We start from the raw sequence: 26,790 nt of genomic DNA, 5'->3' as shown, positions 1-26,790 counted from the left end.
AAGAAATGTTGTTGGGGTCATGTCTTGAACTCACAATTTGGCCCCTTTTACCTTCATTCCATTTTTGTATATTGTTCTTTTTCTAATTATTTTGATTATATTCTCTGTGTGCATAAAATAATCAAATCCCTAAAGAGACACAAAAAGCCAGATGAAAAAATGCATATTGTTAATATACTTAAAGCTGTTTCTGATTGTGATTGAGTTATTGAGAGTCTCGGGTCGTTGAGAGAGTTGAACTGAGGTGGTCAATAGAAGTGACTAGGAAAGACAGGAAGACAAAGTAAAGTAAAAGTTTATGAAGCGACTCAGTTCTGCTCCAAGTCCCAGGTTGACGACAGTATTTTAACACGATTCCTCGATGTTGACTTTGGCAGTTGTTTTATATTATCAGATCAGCTCTTTTTTTATTTTGTGAATGCTCAATCTGTTGTTATCACTCACAACCAGGTCCCAGAATGCACTTCACCTGAGGGTAATGTGATCTAAATATCCTCAATATTTGGGACCATCAGAGGTTCTAGCAGTTTAACCAACGGTGCACAGATTGGCCTTTTCACCGTGTTTAATAGCAGTTTTGTGCAGTGAAGTGAAACTGTTGCGACTGCAGACTGAAGCACGCCAGTCTTCAATATACTGTCTGTACCATATACTATCTGTCGATCAAACCCAGGCTCCATATGTGGTCCTTAACAACCTTCTGTCTGCTGGAACCAGCATGCATATCTTTGTTAGGTGCTTCAAACACACACAGACATACACACACACACACACAAGTATGGTGTATTAGGTCAAGAAGATGCTCTCAAATTCCCGGCTTGTTTTCTCATTCTGTCATCAGCTCTCAGTGGCTTTTACTCAAGTGTCATAAGCCATTTGATTGTAAATCTCGGTGACCTCGAAGACACTGGAGGAAGCACAGATCCGTAAACCAATCATCGCACAGCTGCCCCTGTCAGCCACGCTCCTGTTCACACAGTCGCTGCCTGCATTTCCCCATGTTAAACAGAGGAAGAAGAGAGGAATGAAACCGTTCATGCCTCCGCTCGTGTCAGTTTTAAAACCTCTGATAAGGAATTATTTAATAAAATCACCCTTCTCAGTCAAGTGTTCAGCAAGCATGGAACGTATCAGGAGGATAGAGACGTATTAGAGTTTGCTGGCAAAAGTAAAGGCTAACAATACTGCGGCGTTTCTTGGATCACCGTCTTATAGAAATGTTGAACGGAATCCTCAGAGTAATTATGTCCTTTAGATCATCCATCGATGGAGAAACCTCAATTTAATTTTTTTGGGATTGGGACAGAATATGTCTTAAAATAAACATTTTAACTTACAGCCACAATGTAGTGAAAAAATGAGCTGAGCCAGAGGGAATCCCCTCTCACGTACCCTTCCCATAGCCAGCAGGGATGTCAAACTTAATTGACCATGTTTACTCAGATGTTGGCTTAGATGTCTGTTTTAACTGCTGCATTATGGGATCTGTAGTTTAGGAGCAAAAAGCGTTTTTTTTGCTGATAATAAATAATTCAATAAAATTATATTTACCTTTGGCCATATTCAATTTTATTTTGGGGCGTTTGGTATAAACTTAATTTGTCTCCAAATGAATCCAAATTAGATTGCAGTAATTAAGTTTAAAAAGCATTTCTAGATTTGTTTGTGATGGAAATCGATTATTCTTTTTGCTGAGTCATGGAAAGTGTTTTCAGAACCAACAAGGTCAGACCCAGTGACAATATCTACATTTTTACGGTGGCAGTTGCGAGGGATCATCAAGCAAATACAATTTGTTGAAGTTATATTTCTTTTTTATTTTATATAATTTTTAATTTGAAAAAAATCTAAAAAAAGGCACATTTTCAAAATGTTCTTTTTATACATGTTTTTGAGGAGAAATAAATACTCAGAAATGTCATATTTAGACACTAGTAAATAAATGGAAAGAAAAATGTTTAGTTCCTATATGATCTTTGACCTCATTAATGGCCACATACATACAATCATAAGTTTGCATGTGGCCCCGGGGCCGCACTTTGCCCAGTTGTGTCCTAGATTGTTGATGAGTTTAAATGAAACTCCATAAAATACAAAAGTTGCTGCAACTACTTTTCATTATCAGCAAATGTGTTGCAGGTATTTTAAAAAAAAAAATGCTTCTGGAAGGTCCAACTGAAAGAAGAGTTCACCTTCAATCTAGCTTAGGAATGTCCCTCAAATCCTCATCTGTAGCGAAAGGACAAAATGAACTAGTTTGGTTGTGTAATAGAATGACTTTCAGGGGAAAAAATCTGTAAAACAACCTCATTCATTTGTGAAATTATGAATGTAATTGCTTTTCCATTAACAGTATCTAAACGTTGCTCTGTGTGTGTGTGTTTGTGTGTGTGTGTGTGTGTGGGAGAGTTAGTAGTCAGGAGGATGAACACAGATCAGTGTAGCCTCACAGGTCATGTATCGCTGCTCTTGACAAAGGGAAGCTTCTCTCAAGTGTTGTGCAGCATCCAGGGATGGAGATTAGCATGGAGCCATCAGCGGCGGTCACTCCCTGCGCTGCTCCTGCTGTCAGAGCGCCTCCTCCCTGCTTGTCAGGAGCTCCGACGAGGAGCTGTAAAAACCTTTTCCCCTCTCCTTAACAACTGCAAAACAACACGCACACACACCCTGGCTGGGGTGCCTGCTTTTCTGAGGCCTCTGACAGGACGTGCTGCAGGCACAAATTGTAATTCATAAAGGTTAAGGGGGTCAATGCTTTTTATTACCAGTCTGAGTGCATCCAGCTTGATGGGGCGGGCATGCAAATGGAATGTCTCAGAGTGTTCTTTGCAAGAACTCAGACAGTGAGTGCGTGCCTGCCTGTGAATGGGAGGAAGTAGGTGGTGGTGGTGGAGGGTGGGGGGGCGTGAGACGGGCTGCTCTCTTCACCTTCCACAGCATTGTAGGACCACACAGCCACTGCCTGGTTAATTAGACAGTATGACATTGACCCCAAGTAGTTAACGGCCTCTTTGATAAGTGCTGTCTTGCAGTTAATTCAGTGTAAATTGCATGTATTATTATCCTGTAAGCTCTGACCTATAAGCTTCTGGGTGTCAGCTGGAGCGCGACTCTGTACATTCAGATGTGAATATCTTACTTTAACCAAGGATTTCAGAAGGAGACATGGAACAAACTGGGCTTATACTTTTTTTGGTCCATTAAAAATATGACAATTAAATTGCTATCACGCGTTTTTTTGTGAGACAGTTTTTATCATGGGGGTTTACCCCCGCGACACAAACGATAATCACCTGAGACCCCATTGCACCCTCTACTGGACGATCTCCAGAGCCTCACACAATTAATGAATGTACATTCATGGGTGATTTATTTTTTCAAAACAGTAAGAAAAAAATGATATTTTTTACTCACTATGACTGAAGATTAAACTGTTAATTATAATAAACTATTTCATGTACATACAAAACAACTATTATCAATGACAACACTGATAGACTTGATAATATTCTGATCTTGCACATCATTTCTGTTTTAGTGCTTGTAAAATGTCGACTATAAAACCCTTACACGGTGATGGAAAAATGTCTCCCTTGAAGCCAGCATGCAGCAGAACAGACTCCCCATGCTCATTACCTTTCCATCACAGAGCAGCTGCTGTTGAGTCATTCATCATGATTACAAATCTGCCCGGCGCTGCTGGCCTACAGCTCCGCCATCAGACTATGAAAGGAACAGATAAGGTGTCGAGCCACAATTCCCACTGGCCGGAGAGTTAAATTCACACCACAACAGGTGATACTGGGGGTGAACTGCAGGAGCTTGGTTTGTATTTTAAGTAGAAAGAAAAAAATTGGAAAGTTTTTCCTCACTTTTTTCTTCGCTTCACTGGATTTAAAAAATAAAATAATTGTCGATTAAACTTGTGATCAAATACTATTAGCCATTGGTTAATGTCACAATTATATATTAAACTATTTTGGTAAAAGGAGCGTGTTGCGTTTGGAAGTTACTTTACAAGCTTTTTGAACGGATAAATGGATGATCCTGATCCTTCAATTATATTGCTATATAGAATTTAGTGTCATCTAGTGGTTCTATATTGTAATAGCTAAAACCCACTACCTATGATTCCTTGTGTGAATCACTTGACTATATAGATATACAGTATATCCAAATTCTCATTCACCCAACCCCCCTCTCCCCAGGCAGGGTTCGTGGTATATTTATATATTTGTTCAATTTTTTTGTTTATAAATAAATAGTTTCATAGACTATTACGTTTCGAACCCATACATGTGCTTCTATTTTCGAATTGGCTATTAAAAAACACGAAATACAATGGTATTTGTTTTCTTTAAATTAATTATCACGTTTTTGTGTATATTTAATGTTAACCATAAATAACGTTATTATTTAGACCTAACGACTGTCACCATTAAACACATTTACATTAATTTATTTACCGTATACAGAAAACTGCATTTTTTTTATAGATTGTTTTAGAGTTACGTTTTTAATGTGTTGAGTCTCAGCCCCTGTATTTGATAATCCGCTGTTAATCTACGTGAATTTCTTTGTCAATAAAGTTGGATTCAAAACTATCTTCCGCTGTCGTCATCCGGCCGCTACATACGTCACACTACGCATGCGCGTTCGTCCACTGTGGTTCGACCTCTGCAGTCGGTAAGTGTCTAATGGCAGCCTGGTGAGAATCTCCATTCAAACAATCCGCTCTCATCCTGCTAATCAACGTAACCTGTCGTAGTCCTCGTGATAACACAGTAATGTCTATGTTCTAGAGAGTCTGCACGCGTCTTTATTTTTGCGTTGGAGAGTTTTCCCCGGTGTTTGACCTTAGTTCTGTCGTCCTCAGAGAGACCCGGCTTCAACCAGAATCGACCAAAGCGGTTAAAATCACCTAAACAAGAAGATGTACGCCTGTGCAAAGTTCGTCTCCACGCCGGCTTTGGTGAGTATTTATTGCATTATGTGAAAGTAGATCGTCGATCTCACTGCGGATCTCCACTGGGCCTTCAGTTGAACTTGACTGCAGCCGTCTGACAAGGGTATCTTCAGACTAGCATGCTAATGCTAAGACATTGAATGGGATATTTCCTCCTTAAGTCTGTTTATGTCACTGACACTTGTTTAGCTGTTTTACTCTGTGTAGCTCACTGTGTCATTGCTGCTAGCTCAATGCTAACATGTCAAACAATGGCCGCTTGCTAAGGTCATCTTTGCTGAAGTGTCTGTCCTTCTTAACCATTTTCTGATGAATGAAACTTGACACTGTTGAAGTTAATTAAAATATTGGTCTTGGTCATGACTTTGGTCATGTCTGTTAAATAATCATCAATCCTCGTCTCTTATTGACGTCATATCGGTAGACTACAGTAATATTGCTACAAGTAGTTGTGCACAGTTGATTTCTAAACAAACTGACCTGTCATTCAGACTTCTTATTGCATGTTGAACTTTTGTCATTGTGCCATCAAACCTGAAGTTACCAATGCACTTGTAATGTGTTATTCACATTTGGGATATTTAGTTTTAGACTCTTTAGTTTTCATGCTTATATTCACAAGTTAGATTTTCTTTTTTATTGTTGTAACTTGTGTCTAGTCCCCTATTGTGACCCTTTGACCTACAGCTTTTGTGTCTGTGTCAAAAACAGTATTTTGTCCTTCACTTTTGCAAAGACCCTGCAGCAATAATACTAAAGTACTTATTTTTACTCTTCTGGTGCAGGTCCGTGCTGGTTCCCGGGCTCTTTACAGACCCCTGTCAGCTGCCGTGCTGTCCAGTCCTGAGGCCAAGTCACAGGTAAGCCGTCTTGTGGACAAATGCACAAAACAAATGATTCTGATGTTTGTTGTTGCAGTCTTTATCTAACAAACTGACGGCAAAATATTAGATCTTGGATCTTAATTCATAACTGTCAAAAACTTGCCCTTTTAAGCTTTGTTTAAGTTTAAATGCAACATGACATTGTTACATTAGGAACATCAATGTTGAGGTCTTGGGTTGCATGATTAATCTTAAGAATTTACTCTGAAGTTGCTCAATTTGTGACTCGTGTTCCTCCAGACCAGCATGGCTGTGGTGCCTCAGAGCCCCCTCATGCAGGCCACACTGAGGAGCTTCCAGACCAGCGCCGTCAGCCGGGACGTTGAGACCGCAGCCAAATTCATTGGTGCTGGAGCTGCTACCGTTGGAGTGGCTGGATCCGGAGCTGGAATCGGAACAGTGTTCGGCAGCCTGATCATCGGCTACGCTAGGTTTGTCGTCTACTTCGCACATTATTGTTTTTATGAGGAAGGGTTTTAATTGAACGCTGCATCCACAGGAACCCATCTCTGAAGCAACAGCTGTTCTCCTACGCTATCCTGGGATTCGCCCTCTCTGAAGCCATGGGTCTCTTCTGCTTGATGGTCGCTTTCCTTATTCTGTTTGCTTTTTAAAAAACTCTGTCAGAAAACACTTTGATTACAGACGTGACATATTTTATTGTGGCTACCAAACTTGTTCCATATTGGTGTCTTGGAAATGTACATTTTCAAGCCTCTCGACTCCGTTGAAATCGGCAAAACATGTATTGTATAAATGTAAGAAATTACGTGATTAAAATACATGTTTTTGACTATTCTCAAACGAACTGCTCACTGTCTACGTCGTGGTTATGAAAGCAGCCAGGAGTGAATGTTGGTTCTAAATCAAAGCTTTGCACAAGAACCAGAGTACTTAAAGTCCAGCAGTCCTGTACTTGCCTCAGTGGATGTTTCACTTCTGATCACTGGTAAGTTGAACACTTGCTTTAGTAAACATTTACTAGTTGCGTCAAGTAAAATTGACCTGGTAATCGGGTTTGAGCTGTAAGAATCCTTACCCGCCGTCTAAATATTTTCTTTTTTGTTTAAAATCCCCAGAACTTCAACGTTTTTACTCAGAAATTAAACTATATGCGTATCAAAGTGTTCTACCACCGCGTGGGCAATTTCGGTCCTCGGGCAGCAGTGGTTGCAGGTTTTTGTTTCAACCAATCAGGTGTCTTAGGAGTGTGATAGTTGTCAATCTTGTTTTGCTTGTTTTAGCTGAAACCTCATTGGTTAAACTGTACACGCTTGTTCGGTTGGAACAAGAACCTGCACCCACCGCCCAGAATTGCCCACCCCTGCCGTATGCCATTAACCTCATCCGCCATGAGAGGACTTGTAGTTAAACTGACAAATATTGATCTGTGGAGATGGTGTGCATTTTTTTTAAAACAAATATTTAAGTTTAGAATGTACATTGTGACTCTTGAACTGATATGAAACATGTAAGTCACTAATATAAACTTTTTCATCTATGCTTAAAATATTAGCAATACCAACCTTTTTTTCTTCTTATTAATCGTTTCATTTAGATTACTTAAGTATTTTTGGTCTATACTAAATGTTTAGTTATGACGTCATTGTTGAAGGCATGTTTTGTATTTCCAATTGTACCATTTGATGAAGGCTTTAAAGAAGCCTGTAAGTTCCTGTTTTTTTTTTTTTTTTTAGAACACATTTGGTCCTCATGTCTTCAGCCTGGAACAAAATTAAAATGAAACGGGAATGAATGCATTGAACATCAAGCCAGTGACGTACACGGAAGAAAGAACTCTCGCGAGTTCTTAGAAAGCCGCGAGAGCTGGGAGCTCCAGGGTTGTGGCTGAGGTAAGTGTCCTCGTCAATGGATGCGCTAACATTATAAACCGCTATACGACGTAGTGTCTGGTCAAATAAAACAGTCTTGCTCTCGCACATTTCTCTTAGTTCGATATAAAAGCTGACACTTTGTCCAGTGACGGTGATATTTGGACGCAAAACATGGCGACGCTGGTTTAAAGGGGCTCGCGCTCGTTTCATAAAACACCTGCTTAAACGCTATTTTGTTTAATTATTTCTCATTTAACGCACTAAACGTATATTATACCCCGACAAGAAAACGCGAGGGTCTCATTTTGTCTTTCATTATTGTAAATCCTACATATTTGTTACGGGAAAGTCTCGCTTTAAGTGATGCTGGGATGTAAACAACCGAAGAGAGACGCCCACGACCAGCTTTGTCCACATGAGCAGAAGACACCAAGATGTTTCTACACCTCTCACTCTGTCTTAATGTATACATGCACAAATATATGAAAAAATAACCCCAGTATGATACACTGTTAACTTATATTTGACTTTACCCCAGGTTTAGGTCACTGGAATCCCTTAATATGAGTGATGACAAACCTTTCCAATGCACTGCTCCTGGCTGTGGACAGGTAGGTTTATGAGGTCAACAATGTTATTCTCTTACTTTTGCTTAGATTCGTAAAGAAAGAGGTTGGAGCCTGTATCAAGCTACTGGTGCAACCATGGACCGGTCCTCTGTCCATCACAGGACTCGCACACATGATAAACAAGATATAAAGAGTTAAAGTTAGAGTTACAATAATGAATATTTATTATATTTACATTTCTTCATAGACAAACAGAAAAAAGGGTTTCAGTACTTCAGGCATCAACACTATGTCACTCTTGTTGTGTTTTCATTAGACATGAATAATCTTTTGTTGCTTTAACATGACTTTAAAAAGTTATTTAATTTGAAAATATCTAATACTTTTATAACTGATACTTGTGTGGATTTTTAAAAATGTATTTTCTGTGAAATGACTGCAATATTAGTAAATAAGAATTTATTAGAAGTTATTTTTCTTTTACAAATAATAACAAAATTTAAAAAAGGTTGATTTATATGTATTAATTTCTTTAGCAAAACCTTGTGTGTATAATCAAAATAAAATGCTATTATGTATATAGTTATTAAAACAACATTTTTAGAATAGTAAAATAGTGACAGAGTTGATTGTTTTGGCAACTTTTAAAACAAAATATGTATAAAATATTGATCTGGTATTCAGATAATGCGTGCAATGGTTTGTTCATATTATCACCCATGTTGTCTCGCTATCACCATCAGCGATTTACAAATGAAGACCACCTGGCCGTCCACAAGCACAAACATGAGATGACACTGAAGTTTGGTCCAGCGAGGAACGAAAGTGTCATCATCGCTGGTACGAATCCCTCAGATCCACCGGATATTCTCATTGAGCCTCCATGGTTTAAAAGCTCTTTCCTCTTCCAGACCAAACTCCCACGCCAACGCGCTTCTTGAAGAACTGCGAGGAGGTGGGACTCTTTAATGAGCTCGCCAGCCCGTTTGACCATGACTTTAAGAAAGCGGCGGAAGATGACATCAAAAAGGTTTTTTAAATTGCGCCGGTGTTCTCAAGCCCACTTGGAGCTTCCTTATTAAGAGATGATTCTTTTGTCCTCTCGTAGTTACCGCTAGACTTGTCACCACTAGCAACACCAGTCATACGCAACAAAATTGAGACGCCGGCTGCCATAGAAGCACACAGGATGAGTCCTCTGCCTCATCCGGAGTCCACCACAAGTGACGACAAGGTAATCGTAATGAAACCTAAACAACCACAGATGGATTGAGAATGATTATCTGATCACTAATAATAATTATTTCCTTTTTTCATTTCCGTTTCAAATGACTGGATGATAGCGGGATGATTTTTTTTTTTTTTACCTGTAAAAGTCAACATTCAAATTGTACATTCTTACTATTATTTCTCAATTTTATTTTTTATCAACCTCTGACTTCGACTGTGTTTACGATTTACTCCCTTTGAGTGACTCATTTCTCACCTGTGCTATAGGTAAACCACTCCAGATTACAAGCTTTTTCTGTAAGATGAAAAAACGTTTTATAGTTGCGTATAAAAGAGAATAATACAATTATTCATTACCATTTAATTTATCATGACTATACAGCACATCTGTTTAAGTTTCATTTGTGCGTGATATCGGCTAATTTAAACCGTGTACTTTGATTTATTGGGCACTACTAACAGTCCTGATCATTACTTACCTATTAATTATTTCATCACTAAGCTCTTAGCTGCAAACATTGATCATTCAGACTGTAGTGTTGATGGGAAAACTCACAGCTGGGCTCTTGTGTGATGTTTTCAGGACTTATCTTTGCAGCCAGCCTCATTGCCAACATCCACTATAGTCCATCCTGCATCCCTCCAAGTTCCCAATGTACTCCTAGCAACTACAGAGGCAAATGTTGTAATACAGCCAGCCCTCCCATCGCCAACATCTAGCTCTGTTATTACCCAAGTCCCATCCACTAATAGACCTCTAGTGTAAGTAACTCTGAACATCCATCTGTAGTCACCAGACAAATCATTTATTTTGAGTTTTGTGCCGCATGTGCTTGTTTTGTTTGTAACAACAATAACATGTTTTCTTTATTTGTGGCTGAATATTTTAAGTTATAGTCATTCATGGCATCAGCAATGCTCATATTGCCCTCAAACACTTATTGACTTCAAAACCCAGCATCTCAAACGAGTTAAGTAACTCAATGCTTTACTATCCATGCACTGAGTGAGTTAATTGATAATTAATGTAAAGTTCTTTTGCAGGTTTCATTGCGGTAGTAGTTATCCCAAGTGTCTTGTACATGTATTGCTAATCCTGTTACTACCAGCAGGATGTGGCATGTGTATTTTCAAATGAACACAACTCCTCAAAGGATGATAGTGAACTCAGTACTTCTGGACTAGCTCCTCCCAAACATATCAGATTTACCTATGTAGGTGCTGCACATGATCCTCATGTGCTAGTTCAGAGCGTTAAAAAGTAATTTTAGTATAATTGTATGAATAATTGTTTTATGTTGTTTTAATTGTAAGTTAGGAATGTTTCAGGTCCTACCACAGCAGCTAAAAACAGCTGGATACTGACTTGTGAACACCTGAATGATTAAAGTCTAGGAGTGACCATTTTTTCCTTTTTAACATGTCAAATAGTTCAAATTAATTATCAATTTGATTATTCATGGCTGTTTAGACAACTTATCTAGCTATAATTAAAAAATATATAATTTTAAAACATTTCTGCTGTGGTTGGAAGCCGAGTTAATTCGGGCACCACAAAAAATAATCATTTAAGTGAATGAATTTGTCCATTCATTGCGTGAAGCCTAAAGTTGTTATAAATTAGTGTCAAATAATAATTTAAGAAATTATATTTGGGCAAAACTGGTGTCATTTTTGTTCTCATTATTTTTGCTGTTTTGTACCATTAGTAGTTTTTCTTCCACTATATCATTTCGTACAATACAATGTGGCTCAGTTTGTGGTTGTGCCGTCTATGTTTTAAACTTTCTTCCTGTGTGATGCAGGCCAGTGTCGGGCACCTTCCCGGTGCTCCTGCAGCTGCCTAACGGTCAGACCATGCCGATGGCCATTCCTGCATCCATCACAAGCTCCAGTTTACATATTCCATCTGCGATCCCAGTGAGTGCTCTTTTGCAATTTTTGTCTAATAGTGTTTTTTAAAAAAAAAACAGATTTCAGACCAAGATATGATTCGACATATGGTCAGAGTCTACGTGTATTTGACTTTAATTTTAATGCATTTAAAAACTTGAATTAAACAGATGTATCCTTATTAATACTATTTCAGAACCACCGCAGTGGACAGCTCCCAATAATAATAATAATAATAATAATCTCTATTTATATAGCGCCTTTTAATAAGAGCTTCTTATGAAGCTTCTTTCGCTCGATCTTAAATATCTAAGAAGGCAGTTAAGTCTGTGAAACACCCGTGTCTCAGCACTCCTTAGCCTAACTCTTCCTAACATCAATGTTACGTCAACCCTTGTATGACCCCATAAAGCATTTTGACATTTATTTATTTATTTAACCTAGAAACTCAAGCGAAATCATTTGTCTTGCTTCAGTCAGGATTTCTGCCTAAATGTATTAAATCCAAGTACAAAGACTGACTAAAACAAATGGCTTTGCATTTTCCATTTGTACCTCGTATTAAATAGTTTTGTTCAAGTAAAAGTACAACAGAGATCAAGTGTGACTTGGAGTTAAAAACAATAACTAATTGAGTGTGATCTTTTTTTCCACCCACAAGTCCTTCAGACAGTTGGAGTGTCATCACACATATGGTCATTAAGCTCTAATCTGCTGAGATTGATCGAACTGATGGACTTCAGAGAACAACTTTGTATTGTTTCCATGGCAAAGACAGCAGAGCAGGCAGCGCTCCAGGACTCTTAACTGCCATGTGTCCTTGTTCAGTCACCAGCAGGGTTTTTTGGTTTCTGGCAGAGTTGATCGATTAATACTGATAATTACAAGCCACAATATTGACCTCAAACGTGTGATATATAGACTTGGAACACTGATCCAAAGATGAGGCATGTGGTGGCAGCACCGCAGGCGAAATAAAAACCTTCTCTGCCGTCTCTCGACAAGAACATAAGCCACCAGTGTTCTTTGCTTTTACTCCATCATTTCCCAGCGTATCCCCCGTCTAACTCTCTTCAGCGGCTACTGGCCGCCCCTCTCTTGAATCTCCTCAGCCTCCCATATGCTCCCGTGCAGGCGGGCAGAGGTTCATTAGCGCCGACGCTTCATATCCATGTGGCGCTGCTTCCACCAAATAACAGGCCATCGGCCCTAATGAGGCTGAGATATGAGGAGAGTCTGCCGAAGCTGTGTTTGTGATTCCGCCTGGCAAAGACTAATTTTCTGCTGCTGATGTGTGTCTCCGCTGTCAGATTGTCAGACCCGTCACCGTAGTGCCTAACGTGCCCGGGATCCCTGGACCTCCCTCGCCACAGCCGCCACCGCAGCCAGCCCAATCAGAAGCCACGCTGGTATGTCACGTTTCCTCTCCTGATTCTTCCCTCTTGCCAGTAACAATAAGAGATGTGTATATATATATATATATATATATATGTATATACATATATACACATGCTGTTAAAGATGATGTAAGTAGACTGATTTCAAGATTTATAAATGAATGAGGTTGTTCACCTTGACCCAGAGACAACACAAGGGATACCACAAACACATTTGTTTTCGGGTCACCCTGACCTAAAGATAACACAAGGGTAAACATTAAGAAACCTAAAAAACATGGAACACCAAATGTATAGCAACTAATATCGTAGAAGAACACCAGTCCATCTTTAAATGACAAATATGCCTTCTTTTTATCAGAGTGCGGCCCGTGGGCCACACAAGAAACTTTGGCTCCATTTCTGTGGCCCTATGAGGTCACAATAAAACCTTTAGATTTTTTCCCTTTTTTTATTTGTAATTTTATTGTTTTTTTCCACTCAATAGAAATACACAATTAAAGAAAATTGCATTTATAGCATATTTACATGTTTTCAATCTATTATTATTTAACAAAAATGTATATACAATGAATATTACACTTTAAAATACATGTTTCATCCGTGTTGTCGTTACATAGTAACACTTTGAAATATCCTATAGTGTTTTTGGCCATCATTTAAAGAACATTTTTCTTTGACCCTTAATTCACTGGGCTTGACGGCCCCTCATAACAGGCAGGGGTCCTTTAAGAAAGTGAATTGCGAACCTGCTTTAAATCACTGTGATTCTGGTGGGAGCATCTAAAAAACACTTAAACGGTGCTCAAGATTTTAACATGTTTGTACATAATCTTTGCTTCATATTCAAGTAAAAAAAAAAACTTTCCTAAATATGATAGTTTGTCATTAAATCCAGCGCAGGTTATTAGCAAACATCTCCCCCGCAGAGAGCCGTCACCGAGGGGGTTGAACATTCCGTGAGTAGTAGAGAGGCTGATAGTTGAAGGGCACGGATATGAAGTGTTGTCATGGAGATAAGTGGCAACGTGATGAACTACGGATCACAGAACCCGTAAGTGTTCTCAGCATGCTAATGCCTGCTGAAATTAACAGATAAAAGTGTGGACAGGAGTGTGTGTGTTGGGGGGAGATTGATTCTGATGCTGGGGGGGGGGGGGTGTTGGCCTGCGTAGGTGGAGGGGAGCTGTTGGGGATCATGGGGTGCAGGGATGACAAACACGTCGACGGTGTTGTGCTCAGCGTGGAGTGAAGAAGGGGGCGGGCGGGGGGCTTCCGACGCGTGCCAGCTGGGGGCATCCTGGCACCCGCCCTCAGTGAGATGCATTAAGTCTCCCTCACCCTGCATGGAACCTTTTGTTCAGCAGAATCCTCCCTGACCCCCACACCCCCCCTTCACTCTGGGCGCCTCCCTCCGCACTTAGCTCATCAGCAAACACCTAATGAGCCCGCGTCAAGGAAACAGACCCCTTCTCAACCGGCCCCCTCGCCGCCCCCCCGCCCGCCCGCCTCTCAGGGGGCGGAGAGACGGCACTTTACAAGGACTGATGATGCTGCAAAGACCACAATAATGATAATTAACTTGCTGAATTTAGAAGATTATGCTGTTAATTAGTTGCAAAATAAAGATAAGTAATATAGTAGCAGATGGTAGAAAGACACCCAAGAGATGGAGGGTTATTACACTGATGAGGTTTCCATGGCAGAGATGAAATATGAATCTGACTGGATTTTCTCTCCTTCTATGGGCCATTCCAGGAGAATAATATCTTGTTTCTGCCAGAGGAGCTTCTGGAAGGGTATTACACGATAAACTAATTTGCTAGATAGATTGGTCTGGCAAAGGTAGTTGTTAGAATAATGCGCTCCTCTGCTTCCTCATGTAAATGTATTCCCTCTCACTTTGTTACGGCTTTGAAAGGCTCATTCACGCTCACCTTGTTTGCTCGCGTGTCTGATGTCGGGAAGAATTGGCCCGAGGATCTGGAACAAAGTAGTTTCAGGGAATGTGTTGGGCTGCACCATCAGAGTGTTTAGTCATTTATGAATGGGTTGTTGTCGTGTCGTCGTCGTCGTGTCCTACACCCTCTATTTGTTTGTGGGATGAATGTGTCATCCTGGTCCTTGTAGTTATATACTTTTAGACGATCAAGCTTGACTAGTTGTTTATGGACACATGGCTATTGTTTTATTCATGTTTGACGACACTTTTTTGACCCACACTGAACAGGCATTGAAAGTGGTTGATTGACTTGGAAGGTCAATGTAAAGATTCTGTTACCCACGGAAATTCATCAAGAAGATCTTTGAATCTCTATGAGCTGATAGCTCTACTGATGTAGGGGTCCCCAACATTTTCACAATTTATTTTGTTTAACTCATTTTCACTAGTTCACTATGTTTATTTTTTAATTAAACTTTAGCTTCTTGACACGCCAAGAACATAATGTTACACCAGAGGTTATACATTTAAAAATGAAACATATTTCAGACAGTAATATTCAATACCGTGGCCCGGGCATGAGGTTGGGGACCACTGCATTAAAGGACTTTGATATGCTGGCGATTATCATTATTTGTGTCATACATAAGCATTAGATAAACGGCTACATTTGCGTCTTCTAACTTGATCCTCCAGCAGATTGACCTTCTTCAGTTGCCACTTTAGAGATGACGAAGTGTTTAAAGCAGCTGGAAACTCACGACCACTCCAGAAGGGGGACATTTGTCGGGAATCCAACCTTACAAATACAATCTTGTCTTAACCTCAGACCGTCAGCGCAGCACTACATCAGCCGCCTCCTCAGGTAACCAACGGCGAAGACATTGAAGTCCAGAGCAGCGCGGTGACACACACCGCCGCTCCTCCGTCTCCTGCCCCGACGCTAAACCCAGCTCCGGCCACGCCTCAGAATCTGACGCCAGCTCACCTGCCTACAGCCCAAGAACCGTCGCTGCAGCAGCCGGCCACCTCCACCACTGAGACGCCTGTAAGTACCGAGCCAAATTAATCCTTGATGAAGTTTTTGATGATATCGTTAAGTGCCGAACAGAAACCACATTCATGTTCACCAAACAAAAAGTCTCAACAGAATTAATTACTTGTTTAATTGCTGGAAACGACTGAAACACCCAACTTTCCTCAAATTACCTTATTAGTTTTGAGTAATTTCCAAATGAATTATTAAAACAAAGCTTGAACACAAGACTTTCTGTAACTCATGACATGAACATTCTTTAGGAGTCTGGTTTTTAGTGCACTTGGAGGTTGGGTCGGATGCAAATTTGGTCAAATTGTACGTTTCTCCTTTTTTTCATAAATGCTTTTTTAGCTAATGTTCTTATTTTGTATAGAAGTGATGTTTTTTTTAAACTTAGTGTCCACCTCCAAGGGAATCGTTGTATATACAAAGCTGGGCGTGATTACATCTGACTGAAGGAGAAGTCAAGACCATGATTAGGTCATAATGGATTCTGCTCTCGTAACCACTCGTTCGCCGAGATTTCAGACAGGCGAGAACTTTATAAAGTAATAACTTCAAAACGTCATCATGATGAGGAATTACAGGAATTACATTATTATAATAAGAATAAAGTTTAACAAAATATTATACGTTTTGAATTTCATTAAAGTGTGTATTCTGCATTGTTGCAATAATACTAATAATAAAAATAATAATTTGTGACAACGTTATTCATTGTTGATGATAGTCTTGAAACTAGATCAAGTTATAAAACAGTAATTATCAATTGTGACTTCAGTTTTTCTTTCAGTTGTTATTTTCTTTACAATTGGGAATCATTATGAATGTTGGATTAATAATGAAGTTATTCCAACCCTTATAATATACATATTGTTATTGGTTGCAATACATGATTATAAACAGTAATAACAGAATCTATACATCCTGATAAATGCATCACAATGTCTTGTGAATGTTCTTTGGATCTGTTGATTGTGTCCTGCATCTCTGGTGCTTCAGTCAAAGCTCCAGCAACTGTGATAGACCATGAATTGATTATTAATACATGTGAAAAATTGTTGTTTTTAATAAAGCAAACGTTTGACTGTTCAATTATTTGTGTGACGTATCTCATTCGGCAGGCCTCCCCAGTGCCACCTGTTCAAAACCCACCCAGCACAGGGGGTCGACGGCGCAGAACCACCAGTGAAGACCCAGACGAGAAGCGCCGCAAGTTTCTAGAGCGTAACAGGGCTGCGGCGTCTCGGTGTCGGCAGAAGAGGAAGGTGTGGGTCCAGTCTCTGGAGAAGAAGGCCGAGGACCTCAACTCGGTGAACGGAAATCTGCAGGTGCTCTTTCAACTTTCTCCTCCGCCGCGACGGTTTCCCGCTCCCTTGTTTCGGAGCAGACGAGCGCAGACTTTTCCCTTCCGCGGTGATGAAGTCATTAGAGCCCATTAAGCGGCGGCGTAGATGACAGCAGTGGCGTGCCAGCCCTGTAACGTCGATACATCCCTGTCAATAAAGATGTATCCTCCAGATGTCAGTGGCAGGCAGGCGTGTCCTCGCTTCTGTCTCGGCACTTTACCGAATGGCCTCAAAAATCTCAGAGGGAGAGGTGTCTTTTTTTGAACCTTCAGTTTGCTCGGAGTAATTAGCATCTTCCGCTGACAAGTTCGAAACAGTTCACGTATCCGCCGTCTCTGTTGATAAGTTTGAGCCGCGGGTGCAGCACTTCGCTGTTCCACGCCATTAAATGAGATGTTTGTATTTTTCTTATTTTCCTCAGAAAGCGGCGGGGGGGTGGGGGAGGGGAGACGTTAGTTCATGTGGTTGGTTTCTGGTTCAGCACAGACATCAGTGAGTGTTCGCCATGTTTGTGACTGACTAGACGTAAAGTCGAGCGGGGTTAAAAAGAGAAGATACAACATGTGGCAGAGAGTAAAAAAAAAAAAGTCTTTATATGAAGCATTAATCAGCAGCGCTGTTTTAATGCTCCCCGCACGCTGACATGGCCCAGCTGATCGCCAAAGCTGCCTCTAATGATGCACAATTATTTTAACATCATCCTTAACTGGCTTTTTAATGAGGTGTCAGACCGGCCGGCTCACCGGGCGCACCATCATTCCATAACACAGAATTTTTGACGAAGTTTAGAAAGGTTTCTGATTTATATCTCTCACCAGTTGCTCGTGCTTCACTTGCAATGATGAATATGCTTTTGTCACAGTCTTTGTCCTGTTTTTAATGTCTCGTGTCATGCATTATTTAGATTGTTTGTGTTTTTGGTTCTATAGTACCCGCTTCAGTAACCATTGATGTTTTCACTGGATAAAATACTTTCTTTAATGTTTATTTCAATATCATCAGTTTACAGTTTATGTGCGGTTTATATACAGTCATACGCTTTGCAACATACATCAATTATATTTAGCCTTTACACAGACAATTGTTCAATTTGGAACTGATCAAACAAGATTGAAAAATAGCAGAGAGATATTTATACTGTATATATTTTATATTTTCAGCCCTTACTTTTCAATTCCCCTGAACAGAATATTAACTTCCTACTTGTATATTATATTTATTTTATAAAAATAATAATTTTCTACTTCTCATAAAAAGCTTATCAACATGAAGGTTACAAAGTAAGTAAAGCAGCTAGCTTTTTTTTAACATCATCCTTTTTATGTTCTGTAATTTAACTTTGAATGAAAGAATTAACAGATATTTATTTTAAATATAAGGGATAAAAGATGTTCCTCAATGTAAATGGGGAAAGATTTGTCAAATTTTTAAATGAAGAAAAAATCGTTTTTGAAAAAGTCTGTATGAATAAAGATATAGTATGAATTAAGAATAAAAGACAAAACTAAATAAAGAAATTAATCAATATAATCAATATTTTGTACAGATTGGATTGAAATGATAATTGATGACTGAATATTCCGTAGTTGTGCAGTGTTTGTGCATGCCCTGACTCTTGCCCCGAGTAGCTGGGATAGTCTACATCAAGGGAACAGGTATATGTAAATTAATATTAATATCTCACAAAGTAAAAATTTAAAATGTGTTTTTATCTCCCTAACCATTTGTTTTTTAATTCTAAATTCGACACAAGCTTTCTTCCATGCATTCAGGTTATTCTGGAGTGATACATTCCCATCTTGGTTAAGAAATCCCTTCTATTTAGAATGAGTTCCATGAACAGCTGATATTTCTGGTGATTATAGCTACAATATTATCCTCCGTTCGTAGCTAAACGTTCCTTCCGTCAATGTTATTATTTGGACAATCATGTTGCAGGATATAAGTACCGTCAGCATCTGTGTTCTTAACAACTGTAATTGGCCGCAGTGGTGGGGGAGCGCCGAGAGAACGTTTGAATCACGCCGCCATTCCAGCTGCGTTTAAATCTGTCTTACAATAGCTCGACGCTGCCAACAGCAGCAAGACTAAACAGATGGAATCAGATAAATTGGCTGCTTTAAGACTAATAGATTACGCCGCCCGCAGTACTTTAAAGGAGAAGGGAAGGCGCTTAAATCTTCCAATTGGTGTTGGGCGGGCAGCGGGCCGCTCTAAATCCAGTTAAAGTCACCTTCAGTGTAATGTGGCTCCTTTTACGACATGCAGAATCCTCGGCTCCCTCGGGTGCCGTAACAACGCTAGCATGTAAATCTCAGCCTCGTCGGCGAACGACAATTGGAACGGCTCGGTTCTGATAGATGTGCTGGTCAGTCGCCAGAGAAGCTGATAATTACTGAGCAGGAAAACACGGGCCATCGTCGTTTCTGAAAGAGTGAAACCACTCAGCTGAACACGTTGATAAAATACACAGATGTATTCACGCCGAGGATCAGTTTAGCATATATATCGCCAGCAATGAATTTAGACTTTCATTCACACTTGTGGCACTGATGGTGTCGCCGTATTGTAGGTTTGCAAGATTAAATGAGTTGCTGGTGAAATTCCATAATGTGCAGCTCTGCCTCACGTCTTGGTCGACGAATGATAAGAAATGTGACTCACAAGTAATCCACACAGAAAGGTGACATATTGGCCCCCTTCCGACCTGGAAGCAAATCGGCAACCTTCATTGCTGTTAAGTTAGCGCTAACCACTCCGCTAGCATGTGGTTTAAGGCGACATCTAAAAGTTAAAAAGATATTATGGGCTTCAGCTACATACCATAATGGTTTAAGCCTAACATTTTGTTTGTTTTTTCATACTACAATTCGGACCATTTTGACCTTCCACTAAAATTAGACCCACGTAGACAGGGAAGGTGAGCTGGCTCAAACCACCAGTAGCAAAAGTATGTATGATTTGGTATGAAAGCACATTGTGAAAACCTAGTTCGATATCTATGGATAGAAAAAGAAAATAAGACGGTCCTTTATATCATAGTTAAGAAAGAACAACACTTTTCTCATCCAGAGAAATTCGTAAAAGTGTCTCTTTGTTTTACCTTGAAGAGTAATTATTTTCCATCAGATTTCACCGTTGTAACGCCCGTCTGTCTTCGTGTTAACATGTGACTTGCTCAACTCACCAGAGTGCTCCTGCCTCTTGTCATGTCTCCCCAAAGAGTGAAGTGTCCCTGCTGAGAAACGAGGTGGCTCAGCTGAAGCAGCTCCTCCTGGCTCATAAAGATTGTCCCGTAACAGCCATGCAGAAGAAGTCCGGCTATCACAGTGAGTAATGCCGCATTATTCCCAGACTCCTGCTGACTCCGAGAGGAACAGATTTCACTCATTAGAGCTTTTGTTCTCCATCTTGAGAAACTTTCCAAGAGTCAGTGGAGACGATTCCGACTCCACCGGGCCACAGGTGTCGAGCTCCAACAGCTCTTTTATTCTTATTTGACGTCTGAACAAACATTTGCTGGATGTTCCTGCAGGACAGGTGCAGGTCATTATCCTGTCGGAATATATGAAAGTCTAACAGTTTGAGCTGTCCAGGAACTGCTCTGAAAACATGAGTTCATTCTATCAAACATGTTGTTTGTTGTCTGAAACCTTTTAGCAATTAAAAAAAAGTAAATGTTTTAAAATGAAGTTAATAATAAATGTAACTTGAGGGTAATTTGAAGATACAGTCAGGAATGACAAAGTCTCTTCAACAAACATGAAACTTAATGTGAAGCACTTATTACCGCACCCACCTTAATTATGGTGCCAACATAACAGTGAACTCCCATCATGCCTTTCTGCACAATGCTCTTTTTAGTGAGAGTTAGTTGGTCACTAAAAAATTTTATTTAAAATAACGTCTATTTTAGTAAGCCAAAGTGATCGACAGCTGTTATTGGTTGCCTGGGCGGCAAAGCATTATGGGAGCTGTTCAGGTCTCAGTTATTGAGAAGGTTACTGAAAGGCATGATACCTTGCAATGTTGAGATCCAATAAATGTTGTTTATTTAAACTTTTAGGTTTAAATCAATAATCACTACTTTAACAGGTTTTTTTTTTTTATAAGGAGGGGTATCGGAATGTAACCCCAGAATTAAAACGGGGACCATTGTCAGAACATGAGAAATATCTCCACATCAGGACATTCCTTTATAGAAGGGGTCCCTAACCTGTGTGCGGACCGCTTTAATGTAGGCATAATATTGACAGACCGACCTTCATATAAAACATTTTTACACTAGTTTACGGGTTTATATTTTGAGTAAACTGAGACTAGCAGGTTTATTCAGAGAAAATACCATCAAAATACGAAACAAAACACCTATAAGACAGTAATAATCAATAGAACAGAAATTAAATACATTATTTTTTCTTTCTGTGCGGCCACTGCTTTATAGGGTTATTATTATTCATTCAAATTGAAATTTCCACTCATTAATTGAGTCTTGACTATATTCTACTTTCTTTTTGAGTAACGTTTAAAAGTCATAATTAATGCCTGTATCACACTGAATTTATTTAAGTGACATCACAGAAAGCAGATGACACCGACCTCCTGAGGGATCAATAAACTTTTACCTTACCTTACCTTACACCACTTGGGTCCATGCAGGAGTCAAGGTCGCAAGTGGGCAATATCTCAACAAATTATTCATTACATGATAAAACTGTAAAACAAATGTTTTGTTTCTTTAACTGTGATGTTAAAGTGACGACATCTTAAACTGAATGTTATTCTTGCTAGCTTTGCTCGTGGCTAACTGTGCAAGCTAGAATGATGGAGCATATATTTAGATAGTTACATTTTCTAATAACGTGATTATCTTCCAAACATGTTTTTAGAGATGATTTTCTCCACTTAAATTCCATTTTGACGACTAATCGGTTTCGCCGTCACGGATGTTAGATTCCGGCTTCTCGCCGCTACCCTTCCCAGAAGGCCTTGCTGCTGCCAGACCTGGTAATACCCTTCATGGTTCTGACCAAACAGTCCCGTGGCTAGCGTGAGGAAATAACCCAGACTGCTGCACGCGCGAGCCAGAAACATGCATCTCTACTGGCCGGACTCCGCGTCCATCTGCTCGCCCCCGGGTTCCGAGGCGAGCGAGCCAATGACTGTTGTGATACATGGACGTGGTCTTTGTGTCATCAGGAGCAATAATGTTCGGCTGAACGTGAAACAAATCCGCCGAGCCTCTCAGGTGGTCCGCGATCAAACGCCGATGTCACACCGGAGCTCCATTCCCCGCTCACACTCGCTCATTAATTACCAGAGAGCCACAACAAGCAACTCCACGTCATTAGCAGTATTAATTATGATTGTGCTCCTGATTCCTTTCCGAAGCCGACCACGAGCGCCCGGTCTTCTCTCCGGCAGGATCCAATTAATTCAGAGCAAGTGTCGAACAGCTGGTGGCATTTCGACTCCAAGTCTCTGCGACTCTCTCGTGTGAGCATCATTAAAATCAGGTGCTGTAATCATCTGTCGCTGCAGTGGTTGGCAAGGTAACAGAAAACAAATGAGAACGCCGTTAAGGAGGAAACGCTGCCCCAGAATGTGATGTCGGTCTGATGATGTGGGTTTAAATTGACGGCGGAGCTTTAATTAACGGAGGAGGTGCAGCAGGAGCGTAATGGGGATTAATGAAACGGTTTGCGCGCTCCACACGCGAGTTTACATCCGATCAGTGATCCTGATGGCGGGAGGCGATCGCCTCGGAAACGGTAAAACTTCTTTATTTTTTTTATTTTTTTAGTCTCCGACAAGGAGGAGAGCTGCGAGGAGATGTCCGTCCCCAGCAGCCCTCAGAACGAGGCCATCCAGCACAGCTCCATCAGCACCTCCAACGGATGCAGCTCCTCCTCCTCCTCCAGCGCCACCCAGAGCACGGAGGAGGGTCTGCCGCCAGGGGGCGCCACCCAGTCGCAGCCTTCGGGGAGTTGATCTGCCCAGACTGAGGTGGAACTACACTGACACGAGCGCTGAGGCTCCATCGCAAGGACACATCCTTGAAGGACGAATCCTAGATGACGTGATGATAGGATCCTTGAATTGAGCTCTTTTTAGGACGGATGCTCACCATTTTTAATCCATTCATGGTTTGTTTAGTCAGAGCCCATCTAGGATGCTTCCTTCACGGCTACCACATACTTTAATATTTTATATATTTTTATGTGAATAATCAGCAGTTTTTACATGAAAAGTTTGAAATTTTGAAAAATATTGTTAAAATACTCTCTTTGTATGGAAGTATATCAGTACCATCAGAATAATATTTTAAACCAAGAAACTTTTACATATTTCTATTTAATTTAAATTTTTATTATTATAATTGAGAATCAAAGAGACGTTACATTCTCGGCTTAAGAAATAATGTTCTGTTGTTGAATAAAACGATTTATTTTATTATATTATAATATTATTTTTAATTTAAAAGGCTACAAATAAAAAAAGGAAGTTTTAAATCAATAAAAACAAACCATACACATTCTGATCGTACTGATATATTTCTATATCTGGTCTTGATCTCACCTGGCAAAGCATTAAAGCACGCTTGTCTCACACACACATGATTTGGTCCCAAAATAATACTGACAGAACATACGTCTCTCACAATGCAAACATTTCTTTTTTTATAAGGTACACATCCCTAGAAGAAGGAGAAAGAATCGTAACAAAAACAAAGAAAAGGTCATAATGTGGTTTGCAGGATGCATCCTTGACTTGAGTCTCAGCCAGCGTTTTTTTTTGTTTGTTTTTTTTTCTAAAAATGCAAAAATCTCTTATGAAGTGGAAGAGAATCGGCACTTTAGGTGTAATATGAAGATTTTATTCCAACATGTTTGATTCATTTAATTGTCATGTGAAACTGGATGATACCAAAGTGTGTCGACACAAACACACAAAGCACTGTTGTAATAATGACTTTCTTTTCTTGGTAAAAAAAAAAAGAAAAAAAATGAAGATTTTTAACCTTAATAATGGTCTCGGCAGCTTTTTAGGATCACATGTAAATTCTGAGATTTTCTTCAGTGGTGACTTCATACAGTCTGAATGTTTCCAGCTTTACCTCATCTGTAAGTACATCGGCGTTCGTGTGCGACTCATGACATTCCACATGATTGTTTCAGAAGCTTAGATTGTTCCGTTTGCGTCGACTTGTTTCAGTGCCACGAGTGTTTTTCTATGAACTCTACACACAGCGATCAAAGCAAGTGATGCAGAGAAGCAGCAACGGTGACTGTAGTTTGTATGTTCTTCTCTAGTCTCAACCTTTCATTCATCTCCAGTGAAATGTAGATGAAAAAAAAAAGGGACTAAAGTCATCGACCGCTTGATATGATTGATGTTTTCAACTTGTTAGAAGTTAAAATACAACAACGTCTACTCGCCTTTTCTTGGGTACTGGCTTACTACTGTGTAGTTCCCGACATTCATCTCGTTCTTAATGTGCGCTCTTGCATGAAGTATCAGGTTCTCTGAGAGAATTGATTTGATAAGACTTAAATGTTGTTTCTACTTCAGTTGTAGGTGATTTTGTTTTTACCGGAACTGCAAAAAAATGAACAAACTTAAAAAAAAAAACAACCAGGGTGATTTTTGTGTTGAATGTGTTGTAACTCGTGAAAGTTGGATTGATACGTTGTTGTAATAAACCTTTTATTATCTCTTTAATCAAAGTTGTGTCTGTTTATAGAGACGTTCATTTCATCACATCAGACGACTATTATTATTCAATTCAGATGCTCTTCTGGTTGACCATAGAAATATAGGACGTCTTACACTGTTGTGGCCTCAAGGAGTGATCTATAGACTGTTACCATGGTGACTAAAAGGACACAATTGACCTGTATACCTGATTCCTTCAAAAAGTGGTTTAAACTGAAGACTCGTCTTTTTAGTCTCACTTTTACATAACTATAATTCTATATTTATGATGTTTTATTATTTAATTTAAAGATGTTCCAGGGTGATTTTTGACCATACTTTTCCTACCGACATCCTTTCTTTGTCTTTTATCTTATCATTAAAAAAATGGATTTAAAAGCAAAGGGAAAAAAATAATAATTTAATGAAATGCACTTACGTTATACTTATGAAGTAATAAGGTTTCATTACTTGATTATCATTTCAAATTAAATACTGTAATATTTTACAAACAACTAGCTGCTGAAAATCTGCTTTTAACGTCAACATCTTCAACAACTCCACAACTGTCGACGTTGTCTCGAGCTCAGCAGCGCATTGTGTGGTTTCTGTCTCCATCACGTGGTTAATATGTGTACTGCAGTCGTTAGTTACGCTTCTCTTTTTAACTCATGAATAAAATAGCGGGTTAACAAAAAAAACTTGCTCAAAGGTTCAAGAGAATCCTTCTGTGTGGTACGGTGCCTCAGACATAACACGGTTAATAAAAAAAACAAAATATTTTTTTGTAAGGAGTTTATGAGATTGTGTTAGATAATGAGAGATCAAACCTCAATTTAATTCAGAAAAATTAAACTACTGATTATCTTTTTATTGTCATATTATCACATTTTTTAATTACTTTTTTTAATTATATGAAAATACTCGGTTCGTGATGAAAAATGTACATATGTACAATTTTTTTCCAATATTATTATTATTATTATTATTATTATTGTTTAATTCCACAAATAAGTCACGTAGTAATCCAACGTACATCTGCAATATTTTATTGTTTTAAATCTAAAATACGTGATCAAAGCGCCGATCAACTTCCTCCGGCGTCTTGCTGACGTCACAGATTTAGCGGATATTACGTGGGTTAGAGAAATAATTTAAATCGAAGTGTGAGATTATGAAAAAATCGAAATAAAACATTGAATATATTTTATGAGTCACGTAGAATTTATTAATAAATATGTGTTTTTAATTTATGTAGATGACTTTTATTTATGAACACACACGTCACCGCACATTCACGAACAAAGGGGTCGCTTCGTTAAAATAACACTCGAGGTGTCAAACGATCACAAAATCTACAAGAGATGTTTACAAACTTCGACATGGATTAAATAAGATGTTATCAAATGACGAATATAATTAATTTCTATTTATTTTATAAAAATAAATATATTATTATTAATAATCACAATAATGATTTAGGGGTGTTTTGCCTCATGTGACCCTGTTTATTTTAAACTGAACGTTGGAGAATGACTTTGAATTAATGTATCGTAAATTAAAGAAAATGTATTATATTATTTATTAAGATTATTGTATAGAGTCAAACTGCTCCCATCAGCCACCAGAGGGCAGCAGATGCTAACATACGGTTCGAACAACACCAGTGACGTCATGTGTGTTTTTAATCTCCGTCATACAGTGCTGTGAGCAATATTTGTGTTTGATGTTAAATCATGTGACAATGACGATCAAACCGACACGTGCACGTCGAAATCACGAGCACACAAAGAATGACAGCGAACATGGTGTGAGAACAAGAACACAAACCAAAGTGCACGCACGTGCGAGGACGTGTTTGACGTCAGCCAATAGAAGCCTTGAGTCCAACCTTCCCGCTCTCTCCATGACAACACTGGAACTGGGGCACCGTTGATAAGCTGAATTGTAAATGTTGGGATGTAGGTCGACGCTTTCATGAATAGCATCAC

At 39.4% G+C, this 26,790-nt stretch overlaps 2 protein-coding genes across 3 annotated transcripts; both read left to right on the top strand.

The window, feature by feature from the left end:
- Positions 1-4,620: 4,620 nt before the first annotated feature.
- Positions 4,621-6,648, top strand: atp5mc3a (ATP synthase membrane subunit c locus 3a). Of its 2 annotated transcripts, none has more exons than XM_087804271.1 (5): positions 4,621-4,686; positions 4,877-4,972; positions 5,752-5,826; positions 6,091-6,281; positions 6,350-6,648. In XM_087804271.1, the coding sequence occupies exons 2-5, from the start codon at positions 4,934-4,936 to the stop codon at positions 6,462-6,464; spliced, it is 420 nt and encodes a 139-aa protein (XP_087660397.1). In that variant the 5' UTR covers positions 4,621-4,686; positions 4,877-4,933; the 3' UTR covers positions 6,465-6,648. The 2 variants fall into 2 exon arrangements, with proteins under 2 accessions (XP_087660397.1, XP_087660398.1); XM_087804272.1 differs by lacking the exon at positions 4,621-4,686 and adding an exon at positions 4,698-4,784.
- Positions 6,649-7,780: 1,132 nt separating this feature from the next.
- On the top strand, positions 7,781-24,831 carry atf2 (activating transcription factor 2). The gene is made up of 11 exons (XM_087804122.1): positions 7,781-8,296; positions 8,998-9,094; positions 9,166-9,284; positions 9,363-9,488; positions 10,068-10,246; positions 11,290-11,404; positions 12,688-12,786; positions 15,546-15,764; positions 16,880-17,086; positions 20,328-20,433; positions 22,908-24,831. Exons 1-11 carry the CDS (start codon positions 8,249-8,251, stop codon positions 23,093-23,095), a joined length of 1,503 nt encoding a protein of 500 aa, XP_087660248.1. The 5' UTR covers positions 7,781-8,248; the 3' UTR covers positions 23,096-24,831.
- The last annotated feature ends 1,959 nt before the right edge of the window (positions 24,832-26,790 follow it).

Source organism: Callionymus lyra, chromosome 12, assembly GCF_982586985.1.
Source record: "Callionymus lyra chromosome 12, fCalLyr1.hap1.1, whole genome shotgun sequence".
Lineage (NCBI taxonomy): Eukaryota > Metazoa > Chordata > Actinopteri > Syngnathiformes > Callionymidae > Callionymus > Callionymus lyra.
Note: the sequence above shows the minus strand (reverse complement) of the source record. Positions and strands in the feature narration are given on the sequence as shown.

What these genes read in the sequence shown, in the direction of transcription:
- atp5mc3a (XM_087804271.1), top strand. Translation starts at nt 4,934, where the DNA reads ATGTACGCCTGTGCAAAGTTCGTCTCCACGCCGGCTTTG. An exon ending in GTCCTGAGGCCAAGTCACAG is followed by an intron (nt 5,827 to 6,090) that starts GTAAGCCGTCTT and finishes GTGTTCCTCCAG; the next exon opens with ACCAGCATGGCTGTGGTGCC. An exon ending in CTGATCATCGGCTACGCTAG is followed by an intron (nt 6,282 to 6,349) that starts GTTTGTCGTCTA and finishes CTGCATCCACAG; the next exon opens with GAACCCATCTCTGAAGCAAC.
- atf2 (XM_087804122.1), top strand. Translation starts at nt 8,249, where the DNA reads ATGAGTGATGACAAACCTTTCCAATGCACTGCTCCTGGCTGTGGACAG. An exon ending in ATATTCCATCTGCGATCCCA is followed by an intron (nt 11,405 to 12,687) that starts GTGAGTGCTCTT and finishes CTCCGCTGTCAG; the next exon opens with ATTGTCAGACCCGTCACCGT. An exon ending in CCTCCACCACTGAGACGCCT is followed by an intron (nt 15,765 to 16,879) that starts GTAAGTACCGAG and finishes CTCATTCGGCAG; the next exon opens with GCCTCCCCAGTGCCACCTGT.